Source organism: Rhineura floridana, chromosome 1, assembly GCF_030035675.1.
Source record: "Rhineura floridana isolate rRhiFlo1 chromosome 1, rRhiFlo1.hap2, whole genome shotgun sequence".
Classification (NCBI taxonomy): Eukaryota; Metazoa; Chordata; class Lepidosauria; order Squamata; family Rhineuridae; genus Rhineura; species Rhineura floridana.
In genome coordinates, this window is record NC_084480.1 from 129,302,444 (window position 1) to 129,328,808 (window position 26,365).

The window sequence follows — 26,365 nt, forward strand, 5'->3', positions numbered from 1 at the left end:
GTGATGTTCTGGTGTACCTGAACATTAAGGGACATAGGCCTGGGTGATACAGGCCCGCAGCCAACGTGACAGCATTGAACTGGAAACTTTTTTGCCCAATGTCCTCAGATGAAAAGAGACGAACAGAGATTCCGTCAGGCGAATGCCCCTGGTCCTGGGTAGGTACACCTTAACGGCTTGACAAACATCCAGAAAGTGCCAGGCTTTTTCAAGCAGATCGCTTGGACGAGGGCAGAAGGAAGGTAACACAATGTCCTGACTGCAATGGAAGACAGAAGATACCTTAGGATAGAAGGAGGGAACTGTGCATAGCACTATTGAGCTTGTGAAAAATACATAGCTGACTGGCAGTGGATAAGGCTTCCAGATCGGAAACTCTGCGGAAAAAGCACTTTGAAGGATAGCAGGTACAGTGGAATGGATCACAGGGGCTCAAACAGGGGACGCTGCAGAGTCTGTAGGACCTTACGAAGACTCCAGGATGGGAATCGATGAGCTACCGGTGGTGAGAGAAGAGATGCCCCCTTCAGAAAGCGCTTGACCAGGGGATGAGATCTGAGAGGAGTCTGGCCAGGACACACTGACAAGATGGATGAGATGGCTGAGGCCTGTCTGCACAGGGTATTTGGCCACAACCACATGGAAAGTCCCTCATGGAGGAAATCCAGTAGGTGGTGAACTGTACAGCTGGATGGACGAACCTGCTGCTTAGGGTACCACTTGGTGAAGGCTGACCACATCCCTTGGTAAACATGAATAGTAGAGAGACGTCGGGAAGCCAATATAGTTGCAATGAGACAGCCCTGAAAGTGTCAGGTGACGCCTCTCAATGTCCAGGCTGTCATACTCAACCACTTGTGATCTGGATGGAATATCAACCCCTGGGAGAGAAGATCCAGTCACAGAGGGAGATGCCACGGATCTTGAACAGAGAGGGTTCGTAGCTCTGAGAACCATGGCCTGCGTGGCCAAAAGGGTGCCAACAGAATCACCTGAGCATGTTCTTGACAAAACTTCTGGATGGTCCGTCCCAGCAAAGGGACCGGAAGGAAAGTGTCAAGGATCCCCTTTGGCCATGAAGCTGATAGGGCATCATCTGCCTCTGATCCCGCTTGATGGTACCTTGCAAAGAAACGTGGGAGCTGTGCATTCCAAGGTGAGGCAAAGCGGTCCACTGTGAAGGGTCCGAACCAGTGATGCAGCTGAAGGAACACTTTGGGATGGCGTCTCCACTCCCAAGGCCGAACCTGTTGTCTGATGAGCCAGTCTGCAGCGATGTTTAGTTCTCCACTGAGGTTCTCAGCCCTCAGGGAAAGTAGGTGACACTCGGCCCAATTGAAGATGTAGTTCAATTCCACTTGTAGCACCCTTGAACATGTGCAGGGTTTAAATGTGCCTTCACACTGACATTGTCAGTCTGGATGAAGACGTTCATCAGTGGAAACTTCTGATAAAAATGCAGGAGAGCTAGCTGCACCGCTCGTAGCTCCAGCAGGTTGATACTCAGGCATTGTTCTGCTGTGGTCCAAGTTCCCTGAATAAATAGGGAGTTGCAGTGGGCACCCCATGCCAGCAGACTGGCATCTGTTGTGATTAGCATCCTCTTGGGTTCCCAGAATGGAGTGCCCCTCATCAGCTTCCTGCTTGCAGGCTTCCCCAAGGCACCTGGTTGGCCACTGTGAGAACAGGATGCTGGCCTAGATGAGCCACTGGCCTGATCCAGCAGGCTCTTCTTATGTTCTTGATTTGACTACAGTGATGCATGCCTTAGTTACATCCCGTTTAGATTACTGTAAAGTGCTCTATGTGGGGCTGCCTTTGAAGACTGTTCGGAAACTTAAACTGGTACAAAGAGCTGCAGCCAGAGTGCTAACTGGAGCTGGTTACAGGGACCATACAACCCCCTTGTTGCAACAGCTCCACTGGCTGCCAGTTTGTTTCTGGTCACAATTCAAAGTGCTGGTTTTGACCTATAAAGCTCTATACGGCCTAGGTCCAGGGTATTTGTCAGACGGTATCTCCCCATATGAGCCTGCCCGGGCGTTGAGATCCTCAGGAGAGGCCCTTCTCTCAGTCCCAACACCTTCGCAAGCGCGATTGGTGGGGACGCGAGATAGGGCCTTCTTGGTGGCTGCCCCCAGGTTCTGGAACTCTCTTCCTAGGGAAGCACGAATGGCCTCTTCCTTGCTATCCTTCCGTCGGCAGGCAAAGACTTTTTTATTCTGACAGACTTTTGGACTAGAAGATGTTTAAGATAGGACCTCATAAGGTCTGTTGTATTGTTCTATGGTCCTATTCTTAATGTTTTAAATTGTCTTAGTATTTTAAGTGTATGTTTCATGGTTTTAATGTTACAAATAGTTTAATTCTATTTTAATTGTATATTTTTGTATGTTTTTTACCTATGTGTAGTTTTTATTTGTAAGCCGCCCTGAGTTCCAGTTTTGGGAAAAGAGTGGGGTAAAAATAAAGAGTAATAATAATAATAATAATAATAATTCTTAGTTTGGCTCTCAGCATCCACCGATGGAGAGACACCTGCAGGTGTGGGGAAAGTGGTAGCTTTCTGCGCCTGGAGTTGGCAATGTCCAGTTGAAATGGTAAGAGGGCCCACTGGAGAGGTCAGGTGTGGTGCCGAGCCCAGGGAATAATGTGGATGGCAGAGACAAACAGCCCCAGTGCCTTGGCAAGAACCATGACATCCGCCACTCTCCGCGACTGAAGGTGGCTGAGCAGTGTGGATGGTATTCCTTATTCTTTCTGGAGACAGAAAAACCATTGTGTGAACTGTGTCCAAGATGGCCCCGAAATGCTAAATACTTTGCACTGGATACAGGTGGCTCTTGTCCAGGTTGGCAAGGAAGCCATGGTGTCTCAAAGCTGCTAGCGTGCGACACACATGCTCCTGCGCCTGTGCCCTGGTAGGCGCCCTTACCAACAAGTCATCCAGGTAGGGATATATGTGTATACCCTGGAGCCAGAGGTGTGCTACCAGGGTCACTACCAGCTTCATAAACATTCTTGGGGCTGAGGAGAGACCGAACGGTAAGGCCTGGTACTGGAAATGGTGTTGGCCATAAGCAAACCACAGAAAGCCCCACTGGACAGGCAGGATGGGGACATGAAGATAAGCCTCCTTTAGGTAGACGGAGGTGAGGAATTCCTCTTCATGGAGGGCCTCCACGATGGATGCAAGGGACTCCATGTTGAAATGCCAGCGTCTGAGATAGGTATTGAAGAACTTGAGGTCTAAAATTGCCCTCCACAAGTGGTCTTTTTTGACCATGAAGTAAAACACCTGAGTAGCAATCCTCGGGGTCCACTGGTTCTATTGCTTTTATGGAGAGCAGGTGACGTACGACTTCTGCCATCATGGAGAGCCTTTCTGGCAATTTGGACAGTGGGGGAAGGAATCTGTGGGGAGGGAGTTCCTGAAATTCTATGGAAAAGCCGTGAAAAACAGAGTCTTGTCACCCAGGCATCATGGTTATGTGTCTGCAAGTGTTGGCAAAGTGCAGAAGCCTGCCCATAATAGGAATGGCGTCAGTAATGACATTGTTGGCATCCACCCCAACTAGGAGCTGGGGGGTGCCTCTGACGTGCAGAGAATTGGTATTGAGAGGACATGGGGAAGCTCTGCTTGTTCCAATAGCCTTGAGCGGGGCAAAAGTCCCAGCCCTTACTGCTGGACCGTGGGGCCTGAAAGGACTGCTGGTAGGGGTACAAAGAAGACCTGTGCACAGCTCAACGGTCCTCTCTCTTAGTAGTGGCCAACACTGGCTTGCTCTTATCCTTAGATGTACTAGAATAGCCTTGAGGGCTTCATTCCCAAAGAGCATGGATCTGGAATAAGGAGCTGTGGAAAGGTTAATCTGCACAGTGTTGTCAGCATCCCAGTGGTGTAGCCAAATGCCTCACGAGCCACCTTCCCAGTGGACATAGCTCTGGCCGCAAACTGCATAGCATCTAGTGTCACATCTGCCACAAACACAGCAGCCTTGTGTAGCTTGACTAGAGTCTTTTGGAACCAAACTGGATCGGGCTGTGGGTCCTCCAGAAGTTCATCCAACCACATCATGGAGGCCCTAGTAATCAAGAAGGCAGGGCAGGAGGCCTGGATTGAATATGCGGTGGCATCATGGGTCTTTCTGAATGTAAAGTCCAGCCTGCACTCAGAGGCATCCTTGAATTGAGAATTCCCTTCTTTGGGGAGAAGGGATTTGGAAACTAGATTTGCAGTGGGCTCATCCACAGCAGGGACTTTCAAGAAATCCATAAAAGCTGGAGCTAAGGAATAGAACTTAGTAGCAGAGGCCATCATGTGCCAGGTTTGTAGAGGATGGTCCCATTCCTCACAAGCCAGTCTGTCAAGGGGGTCTGGAACTGGAAAAGTGAGGACAGTAGACTTGGGGGCTTTTAACACTCTGGTGTCCTTGACAGGGATGGGAGAGGGCTTAGGTTCTGAACTGTCCAACCCCAACATAGCCAGGGCCTTGCGGAATACCACATGGTAATCAGAGGCCTGAAAAAGACAATGTGAAAGGTCCGCCTCTCCACCTGACTCACCACTCCATTCAGCAGCCACCTCTGCAGGTGTGATGAAGGGATCCAGTGCTTCGACCTCTGTGTCAGTGGGATGTTGGGCCCTGCCCTGAGGAACACCACAGAAATTAGGAGATAGTGTAAGAAGCTGGGGTGCAGACACCAGAGGTCTCTGAAGATCAGTTGACAAAGACCCCAGCAGAGCCTCCCTGAACTGAGAAAGGAAGGCCTGATCCAGAAGAAGCCCTTGCAGGGGAGCATAAGGTGACAGAGGATCCAGAAATGCCTGTGGGTCAGAAGACTGTAGAGATTGAGTAGGGGGCTGAGTAGAGGTGTGGGCTGTATGCAGAGCCTTGGAGGCCAACTGGCGGTGAGCAGGTGCAGGAGTCTTCCCAGAAGTCTGATCCGGAAACCCCTCGAGTTCCTCATCGGAGCAGTCCACAGGTGATTGAAAAAGTGCCTCTAGCCAGTGTTGGTTGTGAAGCTTCTCCTGCATCAAAGCCTACGAAGAGTCACCTCAGGAGTTGGGGTGCTGACATAGCGAGCCCTCCGTGAAGCCTTCTGCTTGGCTGAGAGCACTGACTTTGTAGAGCATTTTGAATGCTTAGAGGTCTTGGAAACGTTGTGCTTGTGTGACTTAGATGCAGCCGAGGTGGATGGCTGCTGAGGTGGCTGCTGTGGCTGCTGCTGCTGGGATGACTGCTGCTGTATATCAGATTGCTGCTGTTGTTCAGTAGGCATGTTGAAAGGAGTATCCTGTGATGACCCCACCACGGTTACACGAACATGGTAGAGGGGAGCGGTACCAGGCATCAGCTGGATAGAGCCCCAATTAATCAACACATGCACAGGTAGGGGGGTGAAGTGGATTAGCAAGGCCAAAATGAACCGCACAGTAGAGAGGAGTGGTCAGACCTCTAATTGCAGCCGATTGCAGCCAAGCAAATTTAACCCCTCCCAAGTGGTGGTGGGGAATGGTTTGAACTCTAAGGCAGCCAAGAAACCAAAAATAAAAATGTGTCATTTTGTTTTGCCTTGTCAGAGGAGGAGAGGCGCAGATGCCACAGGCGCAGATGCCACTTCCAAAGACAGGACAGTTAAGGAAAGAACAATTAATTTTTTTTTATTTGAGAGCAAAACTAGGACTTTGCCCAAACTGAATGAAAAAACAAGGAACTAATAATGGCAGGAAGAAACTAGAACAAAATGGGGGTCGGAGAGCTGCAATAGCGGGAAAAAGGCAAGGAAAAATGGCAACTGGGAGGGAGAGAATGCCAAGAAGCCAAAATGGTGGTCAGAGAGAAGACCAGCCTCATCTAGGAACCCAAGCGCAGAATCTGTAGGGATAGTCCAGCTGCTGGTGAATCCTGAACCAGGGCCGCAGTAATCAGCGGGGGTGCGTGATCAGAGCTGCAATTGGGGGAGAGACAGGACCAGAGCCACAGCCACGAGCTCCAGATTGGAAGCTGCCAGGGCGGGCAAGCAGCTGGCCATGGCACCAGCTGGTGATCTCTGGCCCAAGTCCACGATCAAGCCCAGGCTCAATCCGCGGGAGAGGAAAAAAGAAGCAGCAAGGGGGGTAAGGAGCTGCAATGCCGAGAAGACTAGAAGGGGAGAGGGGGAAATACCAAGAGAAAAGACCCTCCCCAACCTCCAACTGGGGCCGCCGAAAGAAAAAGGTTGGGGTTTTTTTGGAGAAAAAACAGAAAGAATCCAAAAAGGAGTTAAACAGAAAAAACAGAACCAGAAGGAAGGCAAGAAAAGAGACACTGCAGCAAAGACTCACAAGAGAGCTAAGGCAAAGGATCCAACCTAGGACAAAGGCAGGAATGGACTGGGATCCCACTGGAAGGGGCATCAGAAGTCTTGACTCCCATGCATTCCTGCCTGGGGGAAAAGAAGTCGGCAACTGTTAATGTTTTACCTGTGAACCCTTCTGCACATGAACACTGGTAAGAATTGATCCCATCAATGCAAACGGCTTCATTCAGGCATGGATTTGAACTGCATTCATTTATATTTTCTTCACACTGTAAGCCTTCAAGGAATAATGATTACAGAGCATGTTAGCAGCTTACACAAATGTCCTCACAAGGTCAGACACATGCAATCCTAAAAAGACTGAGCATATACTCCCAGGAGGTGGTCAATAATAGTTTTTAAACCTACTCATGAGGCATAAGCACTCACATTTTGTTTGCCACTTTTTTGTGTATTATGTGATCCCTCATGTTTTTCCTTCCACACCAAGAGTTTCCAAGTTTCATAGTGGGTCAATATGGCCATTACTCTGTGGCAAGCCTTCCTAATCTCGGACACCCCAAATTAAGCCAAATGTGTACTGTTATCCAGCATCACTAGGAATTTTACAATCTTCTTGCTTTTGCAGTGCCAATGAAGGGGGGGAAACAGGAGATTTTAAAAACAGGAGATTTTATTGAGCCCCTGATGGACTGCATTTGAATTGGTTAGTCACAAGTTATGCAGAGCTGCTCTATGGCATGCAACAACATAAACTTTAGGAAATAGCTTTAAGATTACTTCTTTGTTTTCTGCAAGAGGACTTTATTTGAGCTAGTGCAGCAGTTCAGATGTAATAGCTGCACAACAGGCACAAATTCAAAAGATGCAGCTTTTGTCTCCACATGGAAGTTGTATTTATTTTATTTCGGCAGTACAGGCTCAGCCGTGAAAAAGTCAGGTGCCCATATATTATTACAGATGTACACAACATGTGTGTCTTGAAAGGATCTGTAGAGCTGCCATCAGAACACAAGGACTTGCATGTTGAAAGGTTAACAGTATACCATCACGCTATATCACAACAGCTTTTGAAAAGCAAATTGCCGTCTAACATGTGGAGTGATCTGCTGTTTGACAAACACAGCAACAAATTCCCCTCAAGCATGCATTTGGCATTAGCTGCATATCTCTTTGTGTTCTGGGTAAGGATGGAAAGATCTGTTAAATTTGGTTCTCTCCGTTTCTCACTTTTCCAATCTTAAATTCAATTCTCCACATTTCTGCAGCAATTTGTGATTTTTTTTTTTTAAAAACCTCATGAAAATTCTCCAGCATTTTAGCACTAATTTCTCCTAAGAAACACATTTTAAAGTCAGTTTTGATTAATGTACACATTTTTGCAAGCCATATCTCATCATGTAATGCATTTTTGCGTTATTTTCACTCATATATTCATTCTTATGCACACTTTCCCCTAACGTATACATTTTTGTAAACATTTTTTGGTTGGCAAATTGCATTGCAAAATTTGAGTCAGTGCGAATTTTGAAGGAGGGCTGCGTTTCAGTTTTCATATTGTTTTGGAAAGTGCAAAGTTGATAGTTTTGGCTTTAAATGTGAACTGAATCTAATTTCTCCTCCATCCCTGTTTCTGGCCAATCAGTGGTGATACATTGCTGATCAACTCCCACACTTATGTATTCAAGTCTTGAAATTCTAACTGTGTACCACATTGACCAAATGGTGGCATGATCCATTCCCTCCCACTCATACAGAACAAATTCCCATTGGTTTCTCACTTTACTTCCCCTTGAGGCCTTTGCTAGGCGTGATGCTGCACTGCAATCTCACGGCAATGTGTTCAGGCATACTTCATAAGGTGAGTATCTCCCACATGTCACGTATAGTATCCAGTAACCCATTGTTCTCCAGACTCCCAGCGTACAGGCTACCCCACAAAAATGCTGGATGCTGGGAGGCCTAGAGAGGAACAGGCCAGAGAGTCATTTACAACCTAGGTGCAGTTCTCCTCTTTCCATAAGAAACGAGAACATTGCTAGCTTTTGCAAGACATGCTCCTTCCATTTAGTCTAATGTGTGTCTTGTGATTACCTACCAATGCTTCATCTGAACTTTCATTTACCACATCATTACACACTAAGAATTTTATTCTGGATTCGGTGTATTTTATTTTTTGCCAAATCACTCTGTAAATCTTGCTCATATTTATTCCTAGTACCTGTTCAAGAGTGGCAATCCTGGTATGTTAAACCCATAAAAAGTAGTAAGCATAGCGATTCCATCAGGTGAAGGACCACAACTATATGGTAGATCACATGCTTTTGTATGAAGAAGGTACCGGGTTCAAGCCTTGTCATGTCTAGCTAAAAGTATCACAGAGTAGAAGAACTGAGTAAGAGCTGTACCTGAGGCCCTGGAGAGCCATTAACAGTCAGAGTAGCTAGTCAGTACTGGTCCGACACAGTAAAAGGCAGCTTCATATGCAAGAAGAATGAATTCTAAAATAAAACTTCAAGATTTTTCCACCAGCGGTTCCCTGCCTCCCCAAATACAAGTACTAAAGACTGTCAGCACAAGCCCAACTATTTCTACTTATTATGACACAGGTCTGCTACTGAAGCTAAGCAAGTCTGTTCCCAACAGCTGCTAGGATACAAGAAACCATACATAAGTTACTCTAACCTTTTGAAAGGAAAAGCAAGGTATTAAACGCAATAAACAATTACAATGGGACATGTTTTGAGATAAATATGCTTCAGGTTGAAGCCTCTGACACTTAAATGAGCCACAGTCAATTACGGAGATCATTTTGTTTACTCAAAACATTTTAAACATGCATTGTTTACATCCTCTGCATTGCAACAATAAAACATATATTAAAGATGACTGAAAGTATATTCATCAGTCAACCGAAGAGGTTCAATTTTGTAAAAAGAAAATCCTTAGAAGGCAAAGATGAAGCAAATATGATCCACAGTTGTTTTTTAAAGTATGCAACCTGGAATTGGTGTCTTAGTTCATAATTTGTCACCTGTGTAGCCTGGCTGGCACTGGCAAATGAATGTTGCATTGCCATCCTTGCAAATCCCTTTGTTGAAACAGGGGGATGACTTGCACTCATCAATATCTGTTTCACATTTTAAGCCTAAATACAACCCGAAAGAAAAGAAATATATTTGGATTACTAAGGGGAAAAAAAAAAAGAAGCATCAAACTAAAACTCCAAATAAATATACAATAAATATAAAATGTGGTTTATATTGCCATTTGCCTGGATTGCTAAATGTATCAAAGCATTATATGTCCCTCCAGTTACATATCAGACAGGTGACATGTTTCCAGCAACTGTTTTAAGACCTACATTTTTTTAAGTGGAGATTTTTATCCCAGTCTGTATCTGCATTTATTAGACATTATTTTTATGCATGCTTTTATTGTTAAATCTCTTCAAGATGCTTCATGGGAAGCGATTCATAAATGAAATTTAAATAAATATTTTTCTCTACTAAAACAAGATGCTATTTAAATGTAATATTAAAATAGGCGATATGAGAACAATTCACACTATCTGGCTAACGTTACAGAATATGTGCAGCCTGGTCCTATCTGTGTCTTATCAGAAGTGGTTCCCACTGAATTTATTATCATTTACTCCAGTCTATTGCAGCCTATGCCAGCAACCCCTATGCATCAGGGATGAAGATCCTGGTGCCCTCCAAATGTTTTTGGACTATTGTTCTCATCAGCCCCACAGCCAGCACAGCCAATAGTCGGGGATGATGGAAGCTGTAGTCCAGCAGCATCTGAAGGGCCAGAGATTCTCCACTATACAACTTACCTGGGAATAAGCACCAATAACCTTGGTGGGACCCACTTCTGAGTATACATCCAGAAGATCAGCTGTGCATCCTTTTAACACTAAGTTAGTCATGACTACCACTTTTCATTGCTTTAAGTAGGTTTTAATCAAAAATAACTTTAGCTGTACTGGAGTCATCAATGTAAGAGCTCAAAAAACAACACTAATGCATTTTCTCCTTCCATTCTCAATTATTTATATCTAATTAATGTGTTCATCAAAATGTGTTGTAAAATATGTCCATCAATACTATTATTTACCTTCATATCCAGGGAAGCATATGCAAATATACCCACTACGAACTTGCTTGCAAGTTCCATTTTTACATGGTTCCAGGAAACACTCATGGAATACCTGTTCGTGAATGGAAATAACACAATTTATAAAGAAAGCAAAAATGCAAGCAAAGAAAACCATGCAAGCAGCAAACTGGTTCATCCTTCCCAGCAGCCCTCCATATATAAGCCAGTGTAGTTATTTAAATAATTAAATGAACTTCATGATCGTAAGTAAGTCCCATTTAGTCACATAAGATTATTCTTTCATGTGCTTGAGGGCTTTGTAGGGCATTAACCAATTTGGATTTTGGGATAAATCTAGCATTTTGCAAGGCCTGAAATATTTTCACCTGCTTCGGTGGAAATTCATGATACACTGATTGGGCAGTGAGAATTGCTCTGTTGTTCCTATGCACACCTTCAGCAACTTTTACTAATGGATGGATGCGGCATTGTGACACCTGTGGCACCTGGGTTTTCACCATCCAATTGGATTAAATGGCAATGATGGAAAAGGATTTTGAGGACAATGAGTGTAAAGAAATAGAACAAAACAGCACAAGGAACAGTATCACTGAAAAAAAACCCACATGTATTTGCATGTAGTTTTGGCTCATCTCTGCAATTTCAAATTGTAACCAGAATTGTAGAGAGCAAGTATAGTTCAATGGTTAAAGGAGCTGAACAGGGGAGACCCAGATTCAAAACTTCACTTAGCTATGAATCTCACTGGGTAACCCTGGACCAACCACTCTGTCTCAGCTTAACCTAATTCACAGAGGTGTTCTGAGGATAAAATGGGGTTGGGGAAGAGCCATGTATTCTATTTTTTAAACTATTTTCATGTAATAGATTTGTGTACAACTTTTCAAGGAAAAAAATCTTCCCAGAGCAATTTACAAGCTACATTACAAATATACAATAAAATATAATTTAAGATGTAGCCTTGAACTCTCTTGGAGAAAGGTGGGATATAAATGAAATAAAAAACAATAATATTACAGGAGACAACAATAATTTAGTATTCATGCAATATGTTTTCATTTTTAATACTTATGCTGACTTTAGACAATTATGCTTGTTTGTTCTTGCCTGGCTGCTGATTTGGTATTTGTTCCTGATATTTTCCGGAGAGACTGGCAGTGCTACACTCTCTTCTGCTGCAGAGAAAGTAGAGCCAAAACCTAAATGGGATTGACATGAAAGCAGCTGTAAAAATTCCACTGACAAGGTCTTCCGGGTCAAGGTTGTGACACAATCAATGATACAGCAATGGAAAAAGGATCACCTTTAGTTTGTGTGGGGCTATAGATACTCAATTACAGCATGAGACCCTGGCAACTGCAAATGTGTGACACTGCCTTGGCTAGACTCGGCTAGTTGGCTAGACTCAAACCATTGTTGTATTTGAGTTGAAGCGTAGATCATGGAACTAACAGGTTATTAAAGGCCACACAAGATGAAACAGCCTCCTCCCATAAATACAGTTGAATAGTACTATTTGTGGTTTGGGTCAGTTTCACATTTGTTTATTCATAAATCCATTCTATCTTGTTTCCACATCAATCTGTGAGGGTTGTATCCAGTGCTGCTATTCTGCTCACGCAACAGACTTCTACTTGCACAACGTAACTTGCACAACATAACCCTCCTGTCCTCTCCCCTGCAGCCCCCTGTGTACCCTCAAAATCTGCTCCAGCAGCACAGCGGCAGAGGAGAAAAAAGGGAAGTCCTGTAATAGAACTCTACTTATGCAGCATTGAATACAATCCTGATTTAAAAAACATGAAAATCTGTATTTATTAAGATGTATCCTTTCACCAAAAAAACCAAAGTATTCTATATCCATTTTATCCTAAAAACAAATGTTTGTATGCATTTCATCCAAAAATATACATTTTTGTATATATCTTACAATTTGTTTGTGCCAAGAACTGTATTGAAAAATTCAAAGAAGCGTGAACACCAAAGGATAACTGTGTTCTGATCTAAGTATCGGTCTGGGAAGCAGGTTGGTCTAGTTAAAAACATGGACTAAATAGGATCCTCAAGCATCCTTACCCACACTAGCTGCTTACTTCCCCACAGTACCTCTCCCCAAGCACTTTTCTTGCAGACTAGCATCCTTCTGGAGGTAAGCTAAGAATGGAGAGAAGTTTCCATTCTTACATGCATGCCTCTTTTTCTCAGTCTATGTGATTTTGGAAAGATCTGTGTTCAGATACATGGATCTGTTACTGTTACTTCTAGTTTGGCCTTAGTTCAACACCCAAACTTAAGATAATATTTCAGTTGGGAGGCTGAGCATCTTAGTTTGCAAATAACTTCATCAATCTCAAGGTCAAAATGAATGGGTCATGTGCCACTACAGAGATTTGGCATTATCTAAATCAGTGGTTCCCAATCTGGGGGCCAGGACCCCCAGGGGGTCGCGAAGTAATCCAGAGGGGGCCGTGAACGGTAAAGAAATGAATTATTTATTAATTTTTTAAAAAAGTCTTCACTCCTTCTACACTGTCTGCTTTCCACTGCCGCTGCAGATGACACCTCCCCTTTGCTCCAAACGAGAGGGGAGGCCTTTTCTGAAGCGCCAGAGCGTCTTTCAGGCACACTAAGGGCAGGCATCTGCCTACAAAATACATGGTAGATGCCAAAGGAGGCTGAGGGTGGAGCTACCAGAAGAAGAGGGGATTACTATCACTGATTCCTGTCTCCTTGCACTGCCGCTACTGGCAACACCCTTACTTAGAATGAGAGGAGAGGGCTTTTTGTGAAGCAAAAAGAAGCAAGCCTGCAAAGAAAGGCTGCTTTCCCCCTTCCTTCCTGGCAGCCAGCCTGCCTCCCTGGGGGGAGGGGGTCACAAAAACATTTCAGCTTATAAAGGGGGTCCCGTGCTCATAAAGGTTGGGAACCACTGATCTAAATAAGAAGAGGCCATGATGGAGCCATGGCTCTTTAATTGCCTTAATTCCTGCTAGATTTCCCAGTAAATTTATAACACATCCCTGCCATCCACATCCTGGTTTTATACATTAACTTGCACTGAATTGAAACTATTTCCTAAATATTTAAAACCACTGCTGATGAATGCCAGAGAAAATATGGACTATGCCTATAATGGCAATAGGGGAAAGAACATGTGAAAGAAAAACAGGCTGAAACGTTTGTGAGCAGCCTATTAAACAATAATCCAAATTATTTGGCCTGGGGGGCAGGCAGCAGCGACTCATAATTTGCTAGTGCCTGCCCAGCCTATCAGCTGGGTAGAGGCTATGAGAGAAATGGTCTTAGAGAATAATGCAGGCCAATTACTGTTAACTTTAGCCATACTTCTAAGGGAGAAGGCTGCTAATCCATCTGGTCACAGGATGGTCATGAATACCCTGAAGCCTTATGAAGAGACCCTTTTCTGTTCATTGTTGTCTTACCCCCTTTATTTCTGCCCTATGTGAAAAAGTGTTACACAACCTGGGCAGCTGATTCCCCACTGTACCCTTTTCTAGTAAAAACAACACCTAGCTTTTTCTTGGATACAACCATTAGTAAAAATGTGTGTGTGTGTGTGGAGAGAGAGAGAGAGAGAGAGAGAGAGAGTGAGTGAGTGAGTGAGTGAGTGAGTGTGAGAGTGAGTGAGTGAGTGAGTGAGAGAGAGAGAGAGAGAGAGAGAGAGAGAGAGACTCTATCTGCTACTGCCAGATTTTCATATCTTTCAAAGAAGGTAACTTACTTGAACAGTCCATTATAGACCTGGCACCAGTCACTGTAGTAGTCCCATAAAATGGACAGGACAGGCAGTAGGACTTTCCTGGGTCAGGCTGATAATAGTCCCTGGGGCAGGGGTGGCAGGGCATTAAACCAGAACGAGAGAATTCTCCAGATGGACAAGGTACTACGAAGTGCAAACAAAACTCTTTCAGCAACTGCTATACCATCTTTAAATAGTCCTTTTATAAAATATTGGAGTAAGATGGAGTTTGTGTAAGATGGAAGAAGATAAGAATATTCAGAATTCAAGGCCAGTCTAGACATCTGGCACATTTTATTAAATTGAATGGAGACCCAAGCAGGAGATTTATCAGACTACTGGTGGGTCACCTTACTTGGATGGTGGGTCATAATTTGTGCAGGCCTGGCAGGAAGCAACATAGATAAAATGCTAACTTCCCCCCAAGTTTCTTTTATCGTAAAAAGTGAAAAAAGGCACCAATGACACATAGGAGTGATCTGCTATAGTACTGGTGTTATCTGCTAGAAATCACCATGATATATTTGCCACTGGCAAAAAAATTACACACCTCTCCAAAAAGTGGTTTACTTCTTAGCTCAAAAAGTATGGATTCAGTTCAACCCCATCTTTTACTTTGTTCTGAAAATTAAGGGCTTCACAAACAGAATAGATTAACAATACAGTGCACAGTGCTATTCAAAAATATTTCAGTTATGCAAAGATCAGGAAAGTTATACTGCACAGTTTAGCAACATGCTGTTTCCCGGAATGTAGATGTCACAAACCTCCACATGCTGATATCTCCATGGCTCCTCTTTTGACCGTTGACATGTTTTCTGGGCAAGAAATACAGTGCTTAGATCCAGCTATAGGCTGATATTTGCCAAGAGCACATGATTCACAGATCTCAAGGCCATTCGGAGAATAGGTTCCTGGTTTGCACTGAGCTAGTTATGCAAGAACAATACATCAGAATTAAGCAATACCTAGCTTCAAATATGCATCAAGGCCAATAGCCAATAACCTAGTAAACCAAGGGCAGAAAAACCTCTAAAACAAACTGTAACTGACCATTTATAAGTCCAAAGGATCTACATACCACAACCGTTTGCCAAATACAATTAACAGAGAGCATCTGCCACCAGTACAAATGTGCTTACTGTGACAGCTGAGCATTTACGCAAAATGTCACCCACAGAATAAAGAAGCCCACTTGAAGATTGGCACTGTGCGGTTGATGTGAAGACTCCACTGAAAAGACCAATGACATTGGATAAATAGTTGAGGAAAAGATAAAAGGTCGTGAGCCACTTAAACTGACTTGAAGTTAAAATTGTTTTAATCAGCTGTTCTTACTGTTGTTTTTTATCATTTGTTTTATGCTTGCTCTTCTAACAATTTTGAAGATTTTATTGTTATTTTTATTGAATGATATGCAACTGTGGGTACCTAAAAATGATTTTTTGCTGGTGCAGCAGATCTTCCTGCAGGTTTCTGCTGGTGAGTGGGTGTTATGTTTTCATGCATTCTAGTTTGAGAACCAAAGTTTGTTTGTTTGTTTTAAAAAAGAACATTAATTTAAAATGAAATATTAATTGAAAACTTGGATTCCTTCATTGAACAGGAGGTTGGCCTCAATAGTCTTATAGGCCCATCCAACTCTACTATTCTATGATTTCCCTTCTTTTCCTCCTCCCTGTAGCCATCATGTGCCCCCAAAATCTGCTCCAGAAGTTGGGGGACACTTCTAAGCTGATTTGGGAAGGGTACAGGGGTGGAGGGGAAGGGGAGGTCCTGCTGCATGAGTGGACTTCTGCTCATACAATGCTGGTTATCACCCATTGTTGTGAGCTGCCTTGGAAACATTTGGTTGAAGGATGTTATGGAATAAATATATTAAGAAGCGTCTATATTAACTTCTACAAAAAGGTTGAATTTTTAATACTGCCTTTGCAATTTTGCAACTTATTATGGGACTACAACAAAGGAATAATGTTTTTTGTTTTACGTAATGGTTTTTGTTTGCATTAGTTTTCTTTTTCCAGCAACCAGCAGTCAGCTTCAGCCAAGTGGTTCTTCTCCATATGTGAAAATGCAGTTCAGTACTCTCAGCTCCATCATCATGTGTTATTTCTATTTTGTTTGTGAAACAGGACACTTCATTCTCTGAAGTGTAGGGAATTATTGAAGTTTCTATCTCACACATTTCTTATCAGTTGCTGTCGTTTTATAAATAAAGTAGTAGCAAACAGCACAGAACATGGTAAGCTGTAATACGCAAGTCTCTCCTCTTCCTCTATGCACCATTATTATACATTTCTAAAATAACAATACAAATTTAGCATTTTGCTGCACTCTTCTAGATATGGATATGAGACCTTTATTTTAAAATATTTAGTTATAGTTTCTCTGACCATTTAAAACAGCTTATAAATATGATTAAAAACAACACACACACACACACACACACACTTAGAAGTGTTCAAGTGTCAAAATGAAAAACAGCCTTTAGTTGATTTAAAAAAAAAAAGGCATTACATGACTGCTAACATCTCACCTTTACATTCTGATGCACTTCTCGCATGGAGATATTCAGTGTAGCTAGCAGATGGGCAATTCTTACATTCTAGCTGCCCTTCCTCATCTTGGTAAGATCCAATCCAGCAACTCTCACATGCATGGTGTTCCAGAGAGTAATAAGTTCCCAGCGGGCAGTTAACTATGATTTAATAAGATGAAATAAAAGTCATAACATGAAACATGTAATGAAGATCTTGTCCACACTAGCTGTTTACCAGGTCTCACAAGCAACAGGAGGCAAAGAAAACCTGTGTCCAGACAGACCAATCAGATTGCAGGTGGGGGTTTACATAGCTGAAAACTCTTCCATACAAAATTTTCTACGTGTAGAAAATCCACATGAACTAGGCTGAAGAATGAGGAACTCATCAATTTCAGTTGACCTGAGGATGTGCCACAATACAGACAATAAATGTTTGAGATCACACAAAGCAGCACTGAAAATAAAATCCTACTGTACTATGAAATGGTACATAGGACATAGCACTGAATCATCCAAGTCTAAGTCCATGCCCAGAAATTAAGGGAATTTGCCGGTTTCACATTATTCCTTTTAAAGCAGAAAGAGCATAAACTGAAAGCCTCAATTATTAAGATTCCATGATGCTATCTCAGTAACCTTTTGAAAAGGGTTAGATTCCTTTAAAAAACCCAAAAGTATGGAATAAAGCAAGACTTATAAATTAATTTTGCTTACCACACATCCGGCCTCTTAAAACCGAGCCTGGCCTGCAAAAGAGGAAGGACTTTTTGGCTTCCAGCGAGTTGGTGTCCGCCACAAGCAGTTCAGAAGAAAACTGAAAAGAATACATTGGATCCTTATTGAGAGTCCTTTTCAGCCTGTTTGTGATAGTCTCAAGTGTTTTTAGAAGGCGTTGTTGGTTTTCTGATTCCAATGTATCATTTCGTTCATCAGGCAATGGTACACTAGCTGGGATTAGGAAAAAACAAACAAACCTTACACACATACACAAAGGCTTTGGAGGGCTACCACAATGTACCATAAGAGCACATAGAGCAAGAGAGTATAAGGAAATCCTGCAGTATACACATTGTTAGGCACAACTCCTACATATAGTGGCAATAAAAAAATGCAACTCAACGCTCGCTCAAAAATCTCTATTTTTGTATCATGCACAGTATGAAATATTTCAGTTCATAAATAGTTTTAAAATAATAAAAAGGAGGATCTTCCTTACCAGTGATATTAAAAATTAACTTTATTTTGTGATCTGATGTAGGCACATTCATTTTTTTGTGTCTTTTAACCCGAGAGTGTGCCACAGAACCAGACAGTGGTTTAAATTGTTCTTCTTCAGGAACTGCTTCTAGGAAGTCGTCATATGAATAATCTAGCCGATTTGCTGCACCCCAGCCACCAGGACCTGGCAGTCATTAGTATAAAGAGAAAATATCACAATGATAATAAAGCAACAACTCCCATGGATGCCAGTATACACATAAAACATTGCTAAACTGTTAAAAGAAGAGAATGAAAATGCATGTAGAAATCTGACCTTACACTTCTCACATGGATGCAAATATTAGATCCCAACCTTAACACATGGCACAGGTAATCATACATAGGCCTTACTATATATTACACTCAAACAAATGTAAAAGAGCACCAATGCTATTCTCCAAAACACTTAGAGGTTTTTTACAATCAAGTAGTATACAAAGTTTGTTAAATAAGTAAGAAAAGCAGCTTCAGGAAAGTGGGAATTTGAAGTGAATAAACACTTGTTGATGTGTATATGTGTCTAACCCTTTTCCCACCCACCATTTCTCCACTCTGAATCACCTCCACACTCTCTGAAGCTTTCTTTATCCAGGGCTGACACATGCATTTATCTAGATTTGATAGCTGGACAAATACATCCTTCAAGATTACTGTAAATTCCCTTCCTATTTTGGTTACACAGCAGATTTAGAGCTAGTGAATAACAAAATAATTAACCTACCAATTGCAAAGCCATTTTCATAGTCATAATTATATTCTAAGCAATGTTTCTGTGGCAAATCCTCCAGTCTGCAGTCAATGTCTTCAACATCACTGCAAAACGACGGAACCTGTAAACCAAAATTTAAAAGTAAGACAAAAACATTTATTCAACATACCTGCTTCTGTACTTTAGATACAAAGCTTTAACTTCCCTAGTATCAAGTAATTTAAATACTTTATTCCAAATCAGAAATAAACAAGCTTGATTTGGGAATATAAATGTATTTTATTAAAAAGGTATGAACTATTATAATAATTAAACTTATTTGAGCTATAGAAGAGAAACTTTACTTCTGAAATTAATTTTTTTTTCTGCTTCACACATTCCATGCTCAACATTTTGGGGACAAGCAATTCATTTATTAAATGATTATTTTTTAAAAAATATATGATGTATTAGTAACATACCATTTTACCAAGTGCACTCTGAAAAGCCTCCACAAAATTTTTAAGAAGGTTGCTGTCATCACATCGTGTTGCTTTGTACAGCATCTCAAAAGATTTGAAACCATGATTTGCCAAGCGATTCACTGAAAAATTGTGGGAAAGATTCTTTATTTAACAATTTATATACTGCTCTACATCATCATTTCTAAACAGTGTACAACAAGGCTACAACAAAGTCAAAAGATAAAATCAGTTAAAATTAACCACAGAATCAAAAACACTTACTAAAAGGTCTGCTAAAATACAAGTATTCACCAGGTGCGTGTAGTTCAGCAGGGAGGGAGACTGTCTGGAAAATATGTTAGCCTGGTTTGTACTAGATTATGTTAAGATATGTTACATTAAAATGGAGAACGTCCTGGTGCAATTTGCATAAGCAAGAGGTTTAAGAAAGTAAGGATCATAACTGTTATGACAAAATGTATCTGACTACTCTCAGCAAGTGTATATGGATAGCAACTGGTTATTCCAACAACACATTTTGGTGTGTTCACACATCATGCTAAGCCAAACAACACATGAACATGGGCATTGCAGCCGCTTTTTCATTCCCTGGGCTTTTTAGGTCAGGACACCATGGCAGCCAACGTTTTAGCCGTGATTTGTAGCTAAGGCTTGTCCTATGGTTACAGGTCATGGTACAATCTGGGTTTGGATGACTAAGCTAAACCCTAACCTAAAAAACCCAGGAGGAAGAGCAACGTGGGTGCAAGCTCCTCCCCAGGAGCCAGGATGTCCCTGCAATTATGGTAAGCCACACTCTGACTTACCATGACATGCGAACCAGGCCAGTATGAAGGAGTCTGCAATCCTAAACATACTTCCTGGGAGGCAGGAATGGGTAAATGCATTTATTAAAATAAAAAAAACCCCAACATGAAATCTAGAAGACTTTATTCCAGATAAATGTGCCTCAAATTAGGAGTTCTATTTTGAACAATTGATGAAGAAAAGTATCTTGCTGACATTTCAGTATTTACTTAATCACTACAGATCTAATCCAGTTCCTCCCCTGTGTGTGTCACTGAAGAGGTCAGCAGGAAGGCGAGATAAAAATTCTCCCAGGTGCCTGGAATCTCTGTTAAATAACACAGCATCGTCTTTTTTATTATTCAGACAAAAACAATTCCAAACATTTCTCAATAGTTAATACTTCAATCCTAGCTGTGGTTACTTGGAGAAAAGTACCACCAGTTTCATTACGACAAGGAGATTGAGGCCATAGACTGAAGCCTGGGTTGCATAAGAAGGAGTATCAGCTTTTGTTCAAATGACTTCTAAGATGTTCCAGATATTTGGATAATCAGAAGTTCAGATACAGATAAATGAGAATTGCGTAAGACTGGTGCCGATGTTCAATAACCAGAGATTAGGGAGGCACAAGAGGGAAGGGAGGAGGTGAGACTGCACTTGATCCCATGGCCTGCACTAAAATGACACCTGCAATGGTCCTAGCGTTGATTTCAAAAATGTTACATAGCATTTCTTTGGACAGCTAGGAATCTAAGGGTTGTTGATGGCACAAATTTTTATTATTTATTTTTATTTATTTTATTTTATTTATATACCGCCCTAAGCCAAAAAGGCTCTCTGGGCGGTGTACATAAAAGATAAAACAAGCAAGATATATAAATACAGTAAATATAACAGAATCAAAAATCAAAACAACAAGCAACAAAAACCAAGCAACATCAAAATATAACAATAATAAGATACTGTTTAAAATACACTATAAAAACAATTATTATTATTACAAATTGGTGGTAGAACCATGTAGAAACTAGAAATTGTAGCTTCAGTAATAGCTTTAGGAGAATAAAAAGGGAGGGAGGGAGGGAAGGTATATAGCATGGAAGCCCCTTCAACTTACTCCCCAATTCCCAGAGTTACAGTCCCACATGCCAAGGAACTTGTATACAATTGCAAAATGTTCTGATATAGCTGATTTATCCAGGCCACGGCAACACTATTCAAAAAAGGAATGCAGTAACTCACTGTGACATGAAAACTGTTTAGAACATGGAGCAGCTTTTATGACTCAGTTTAAAATGGAGCTCTGTATGGCACTAGATGTATACAGTATTTCAACTGTACAACACTATCCAATATGGGCATTGGCTGCCCATTTGCTACTGGGCCAAGTTCAAGGTTCTAGTTTTGGTGTACAAAGCCCTATACAGCTTGGGATCAGGATACCTGAAAGACCATCTTACCCCTTATATACCCAGTCAATCACTGCGCTCTGCAGGTGAGGGCCTCCTGCAGATACCATCTTGTCAGGAGGTCTGTTCTGCACAACATAGGAAACAGACCTTTAATGTGCCTACACCTACTCTGTGGAATTCCCTCCCCTTAAATATTAGACAGGAGCCATCTCTGTTATCTTTTCAGCACCTATTGAAGAGTTTCCTCTTTCAACAAGCCTTTTAAATTGAGACCTTACCCCAGTCTGCATCTGCGTTGGAATTGCTTTTTAATATGTTTTTTAAACTTTTTTTAAAAAACCCAATGTTTTTAACCTTTTAAAAAAAAAGTCTTGAAAGCTTTTTTAAAAAATCTTTTTAAAGATGTTTTGTTTTAATGTATTTTAAAGTCTGTTTTTATGATGTTTTAAAGTGTTTTTAGTGCTTTTGTTTGCCGCCCTGGGCTCCTGCTGGGAGGAAGGGCGGAATATAAATCAAATAATAAATAAATAAATATGGTGTAACATGCACTTCTACACTTCTGATTATTAACCAAATGTTCTGGCAGTTGCAACCCAAATGGCTATTGATTCATGTGCTTTGGACCGATGAACCAAAGCTATTTGTGTAGCTATAATGCACAGTTCCTATTCCTTTATCGCTTAGACAAAGAACACACCAGATGCTTGAAAGATATATAATAAACCTTACAAGAACAGTCTGGCCACTCAGTAGAATAAGGCGGATTCCAGATACCATCTTCATAGGAACAATAATAGTTTTCACTGGAACCTGATGTGAAGTCATAGCCATCCATGCAGCGTAACGTGCAGTTAACACCTCTTTCATCTTCTGTGCATACAAAATCCCCATTTACTGGGGTGAAGGGAATTTCACAAGGAGAGCCTGAAAAAAGAAAGAAACCTGAGAAAAGCTTTCATGCTTCCTCTCTGTGTGTAAAATGCAAATCTTCCTGATTCTGGATATTGAACCTGTGGTCCACAAGGATTAGCAGATTTCCTGCTAATTTCCCCACCTGCACCTTTTATTGTTCTGTGTCTTCTCTCAGTTTAACTCCTCCTGAATTTCAGTTTGATTTCCAAAATTAATACCATATGAAACTTCCCACAACTTTCATGTCCCTCTCCCTTTGTGTTATCAGTGTGTATATGCTCATTTCTAAACACTGCAATAAAGGAATCTTGATGTGATCATATATATTATTGCAGCAAGAGCCTTTTTGTGCAGTGTTTTACTGATGTGCACAAGGACACCTGCACATTGGTAAAGCACCCCACACAAACCTCTGGATACAGCTGTACATATGATCATATCAATATTGTTTTTTGCTCATGGAGAGAAAAGATACAAATTAACCAAAGGAACTTAAAACTCTGGCAGACTACACTCTGTGCATAATTCAGAAACTGGAAGCAGCAGCAGCAGCAACAGCAGATGAATTAAAAATTTGGAATTCTGAGAGCTGAAGAGAAATTCAGAGAATTTTGGAAGTTCCTAAATTGTGGAAGTTATTTTAAATGTAAGCACCAGCAAAACAAACCTCTGATGACTATGTGGAGCTCACAGGTCCTGTTATTTCCAGATGAGTCGGTGGCTGTATACTGAACCACTGTTTCTCCTTTGGGAAAGAGATCTCCAGATGAGTGACTTTTAGTTATTTTTATGGCTGCTCCTAGAATAACCAGAGAGGGGAAAAAGGAAGTAGAAGCCATTCCAGTGCTTCTGCTCTACAAACCTGTAGCTCTACCAACCTACAAGCCTGGACCCCCAAATCATTGTTCTGGGCTTTAAGTCCCTGAAGTACAATCCACTAGGATTCTGGTTTTGCTCAATCCCAATGAAATCTATGGAGCACTGGAAAATGGTTTTGGAGGGAACATTATGCACACCCCAGCCTTAATATGATTTCACCAAGCCTCTAATTTAATAGATTCACAAGAATAGCATAGGAATGTGGGAATGTATAAGCATGGTTTGGAAGAGCAGAAGAGGTCATTTCATCCACTATGTTGTGTGGATGAAATGACTTCTCCCACTCTTCCAAACCATATTTATAGTCCATTTCCCACAATCCTATGCTATTCTGTGTGAATTGAGTAGAACTGATGTGTCTAATAATAAACACAACAATAATAAACCACCATCACTGTAATAATTGCTTATTTATCATTTGAATGAAAATATGTAAACTATCATGGATTAAAATCACTGCTCTGTGTATTAAAATAATGGGAAATTCTACTCTTCTAAGAATGTTTTATTATGCTATTTTAGTACTAGGTTAACTAGTACTAAATTATAACTACTTGTATCTTAAGTAGGAGATTGCAAACAGAAGGGCTCCTTCCACTGAATCATGGAACCAAGATCTAATGGAGGATCCTGCCAGAAGGGGGAGAAAAGTTTTGAAAATTTCCCCTTCCCTCTGCAGCCCCCTCTGATGTTACACTGGAGAGTCCCTCAGTTCTCTGGAGCAGATTTTCAGGGAGCACACAAGACTCCAGCAGGAGGGAGGCACTGATGAAAGTCACCTTCCACTCCTTTTGCTGGTGGGAGTGACTCATGAACAGAACTCTGCCCAGAGGATTCCCCCACCAGTGGAATCCAGGCAACATGCAAGCTATTATCCCAAATGTTCTATTCTTATGGTAGCAAGGGTGAGAATAAAAGCCATAAAGTAGCATTCATTCTTTATCAATTACTACTGCATAAGAAAGGCTTTATCTTGAGAACCTTCATTTTTTAATACTTATCATGATTAGAAATGTGCTCTAAGTCTAATGGCCAAAATGCATCATAAACCAAACTAACAATCCCCATCACAGAAACCTGTAAAATGATTTCTTGGGGCATTTTCACATATATTTTTTTCCTGTCATAATAGCTTACCTGAGTTATCAGAAAACTGTGGTTCATCCCACGTTATTCTGTACTCCTTCTCAGCTCCCTGAACTGGCAGTGGTGATCTGCATTTATCAATTACCGGGGGTTCATTGTCTAAATAATGTGAAGGCACAGAAAGAAACTTAATCAAAAAGCAGCAGCAGAAAAAAAACAAGAACATCAAGTCAAACTCTTGAGATGCCATGCAAGTTTGAGATAAGAGCTCCCCATAGACTTGAGAATCATTAGAAGAGGAAACATAAACCATTTTGTGTCAATAAATGCAGCATGGATACATCATGTTTAAGACTGCAATAAAAGCATTTAAAGAGCTGAAATTCCACTAAAACAGACATTTAGTGGTTCCCCGCTGGCTCTCAACTACCAGATACTGTGCAGGCCATGTCTGAAGATCCTAGGCATATGTGCACTGGCAAGAAGCCCCATGAAATTAATGGAGAATATAAGTTCACTGATGTGAGCTTTAAACTTCAGACATGTGCATTTAATAAGATTATTCTGATAAGAATCTGAAGAGTGCTTTAACAGCGTGGATATTGGGTCTTCTCTGCAGAAACATAAGCAGCTGGACCACTGCCAGATTCCTTTCCATATCTAACAACTAGGATCTCAACATAGCCATGAAGCCACATCCTCACTTATGTCTCACTGCAATCTTACAAGACCTTATCCACAAAATCCTACAAAGTGAGCCACAACTGTCCTTTACACCTGGCCAACAAGGACTGACAAATGAGAGGGAAATGCTTTATACCAGAGAAGAAACCCTTGTTTTCCAGTGGTGTTATCAAGCTGCTGTAAGTTCCTTTTAAAAAGGGGAGACTGGGCATGTACGTCCAGTGCTGGAAAGATGGCACACATTTCCCCATCAAAAGTTCTAAAGGGTACTTTGTCAATTTCACTGTTAATATCAAAAGCCTCCTCTCCTATATGAGCCTGATTTTACTGAGTCAGTCCCTCTAATCTAGCATTGGCTGCTTTGAATGACAGGCAGCATCTCTCCCTAGTATGGGTTATTTCTCAATGCCATAACAAAAGATCTTTTAACTGGTACACCAGTGAGCTAAGGGCAATGAAACAGGCTGGACGATAGCTAGAGCACAAGTGGTGAAATACATGCTGTGAGGCTGATCGGGCACGAGTAGAACATCATAACCGTGCCTACTGTGTGGTGGTGAGGGCGGTGAAGAAGGCCCACTTCTCTGCCTCCATCGCATCCTCAAGTAACCGTCCAGTGGAGCTTTTCCATATTGTCAGGAGTCTGTTGACATCAACTCCAGGAAATGGAGTTTTAGATCCTTTGGAGGTCCACTGTGAATTGTTTGCAAGGCACTTTGAGGGTAAAGTTACTCGCCTCCATAGCAGTCTTGATGCCCCATCCACATTTACCGTAGTCCCCAATGAGGTGTCCAGTGCAACGTCTTCTGCAACTTCTTGGGAATGGTTTCAGTTGATGCAGCCTGATGTCGTAGACAAGGTGCTTGCCACCGGGTACCATCTTGTCCCCCATGCTTTTTAACATCTATATAAAGCCCTTGGGAGCGGTCATCAGGAGATTTGGGGGGAGGTGTCAGCGGTATGCTGATGATACCCAGCTCTATTTCTCTGTAACATCTGAATCGGGAGAGGCCGTGCAAGCCCTGGACCAGTGCGTGGACTAGGTGGTAGGCTGGCTGAGGGCCAATAAACTGAGTCTGAATCCTGGCAAGACGGAGGCGCTGTGGGTTGGTGGTTCCCGAGTTCGGATAATTGGTCAGTTGCCTGCTTTGGATGGGGTCATACTCCCTCTGAAAGAGCAGGTTCATAGTCTGGGGGTGCTCCTGGATCCATCTTTGTCATTAGGGGCTCAGGTGACCTCAGTGGCTAGGAGTGCCTTTTACCAGCTTCGGCTGGTAAGGCAGCTGCAGCCGTTTCTGGACTGGGATAGCCTGACCACTGTTGTCCATGCACTGGTAACCTCCAGGCTGGATTACTGTAATGCTCTTTATGTGGGTCTGCCCTTGAAGTTGGTCTGGAAGCTGCAGCTGGTGCAATATGCAGCAGCAAGAGTGCTCA

The 26,365-nt window shown here is 41.9% G+C and overlaps 1 protein-coding gene across 2 annotated transcripts in view; it reads right to left on the minus strand.

The window, feature by feature from the left end:
- Window positions 1-26,365, minus strand: part of SVEP1 (sushi, von Willebrand factor type A, EGF and pentraxin domain containing 1) — a 187,626-nt gene that overhangs the window by 80,137 nt on the left and 81,124 nt on the right. For both annotated transcript variants that reach the window (XM_061631879.1, XM_061631871.1), the window contains exons 10-23: window positions 24,296-24,403; window positions 22,947-23,078; window positions 22,097-22,291; window positions 19,164-19,285; window positions 18,715-18,823; window positions 17,950-18,135; window positions 17,448-17,681; window positions 16,728-16,889; window positions 14,956-15,117; window positions 14,171-14,332; window positions 11,536-11,627; window positions 10,426-10,519; window positions 9,338-9,451; window positions 6,467-6,580 (exon numbers count right to left, since the gene is read on the minus strand). In XM_061631879.1, coding sequence (XP_061487863.1) covers window positions 6,467-6,580; window positions 9,338-9,451; window positions 10,426-10,519; window positions 11,536-11,627; window positions 14,171-14,332; window positions 14,956-15,117; window positions 16,728-16,889; window positions 17,448-17,681; window positions 17,950-18,135; window positions 18,715-18,823; window positions 19,164-19,285; window positions 22,097-22,291; window positions 22,947-23,078; window positions 24,296-24,403 — 1,986 coding nt within the window. The remainder of the gene's footprint in view (window positions 1-6,466; window positions 6,581-9,337; window positions 9,452-10,425; window positions 10,520-11,535; window positions 11,628-14,170; window positions 14,333-14,955; window positions 15,118-16,727; window positions 16,890-17,447; window positions 17,682-17,949; window positions 18,136-18,714; window positions 18,824-19,163; window positions 19,286-22,096; window positions 22,292-22,946; window positions 23,079-24,295; window positions 24,404-26,365) is intronic.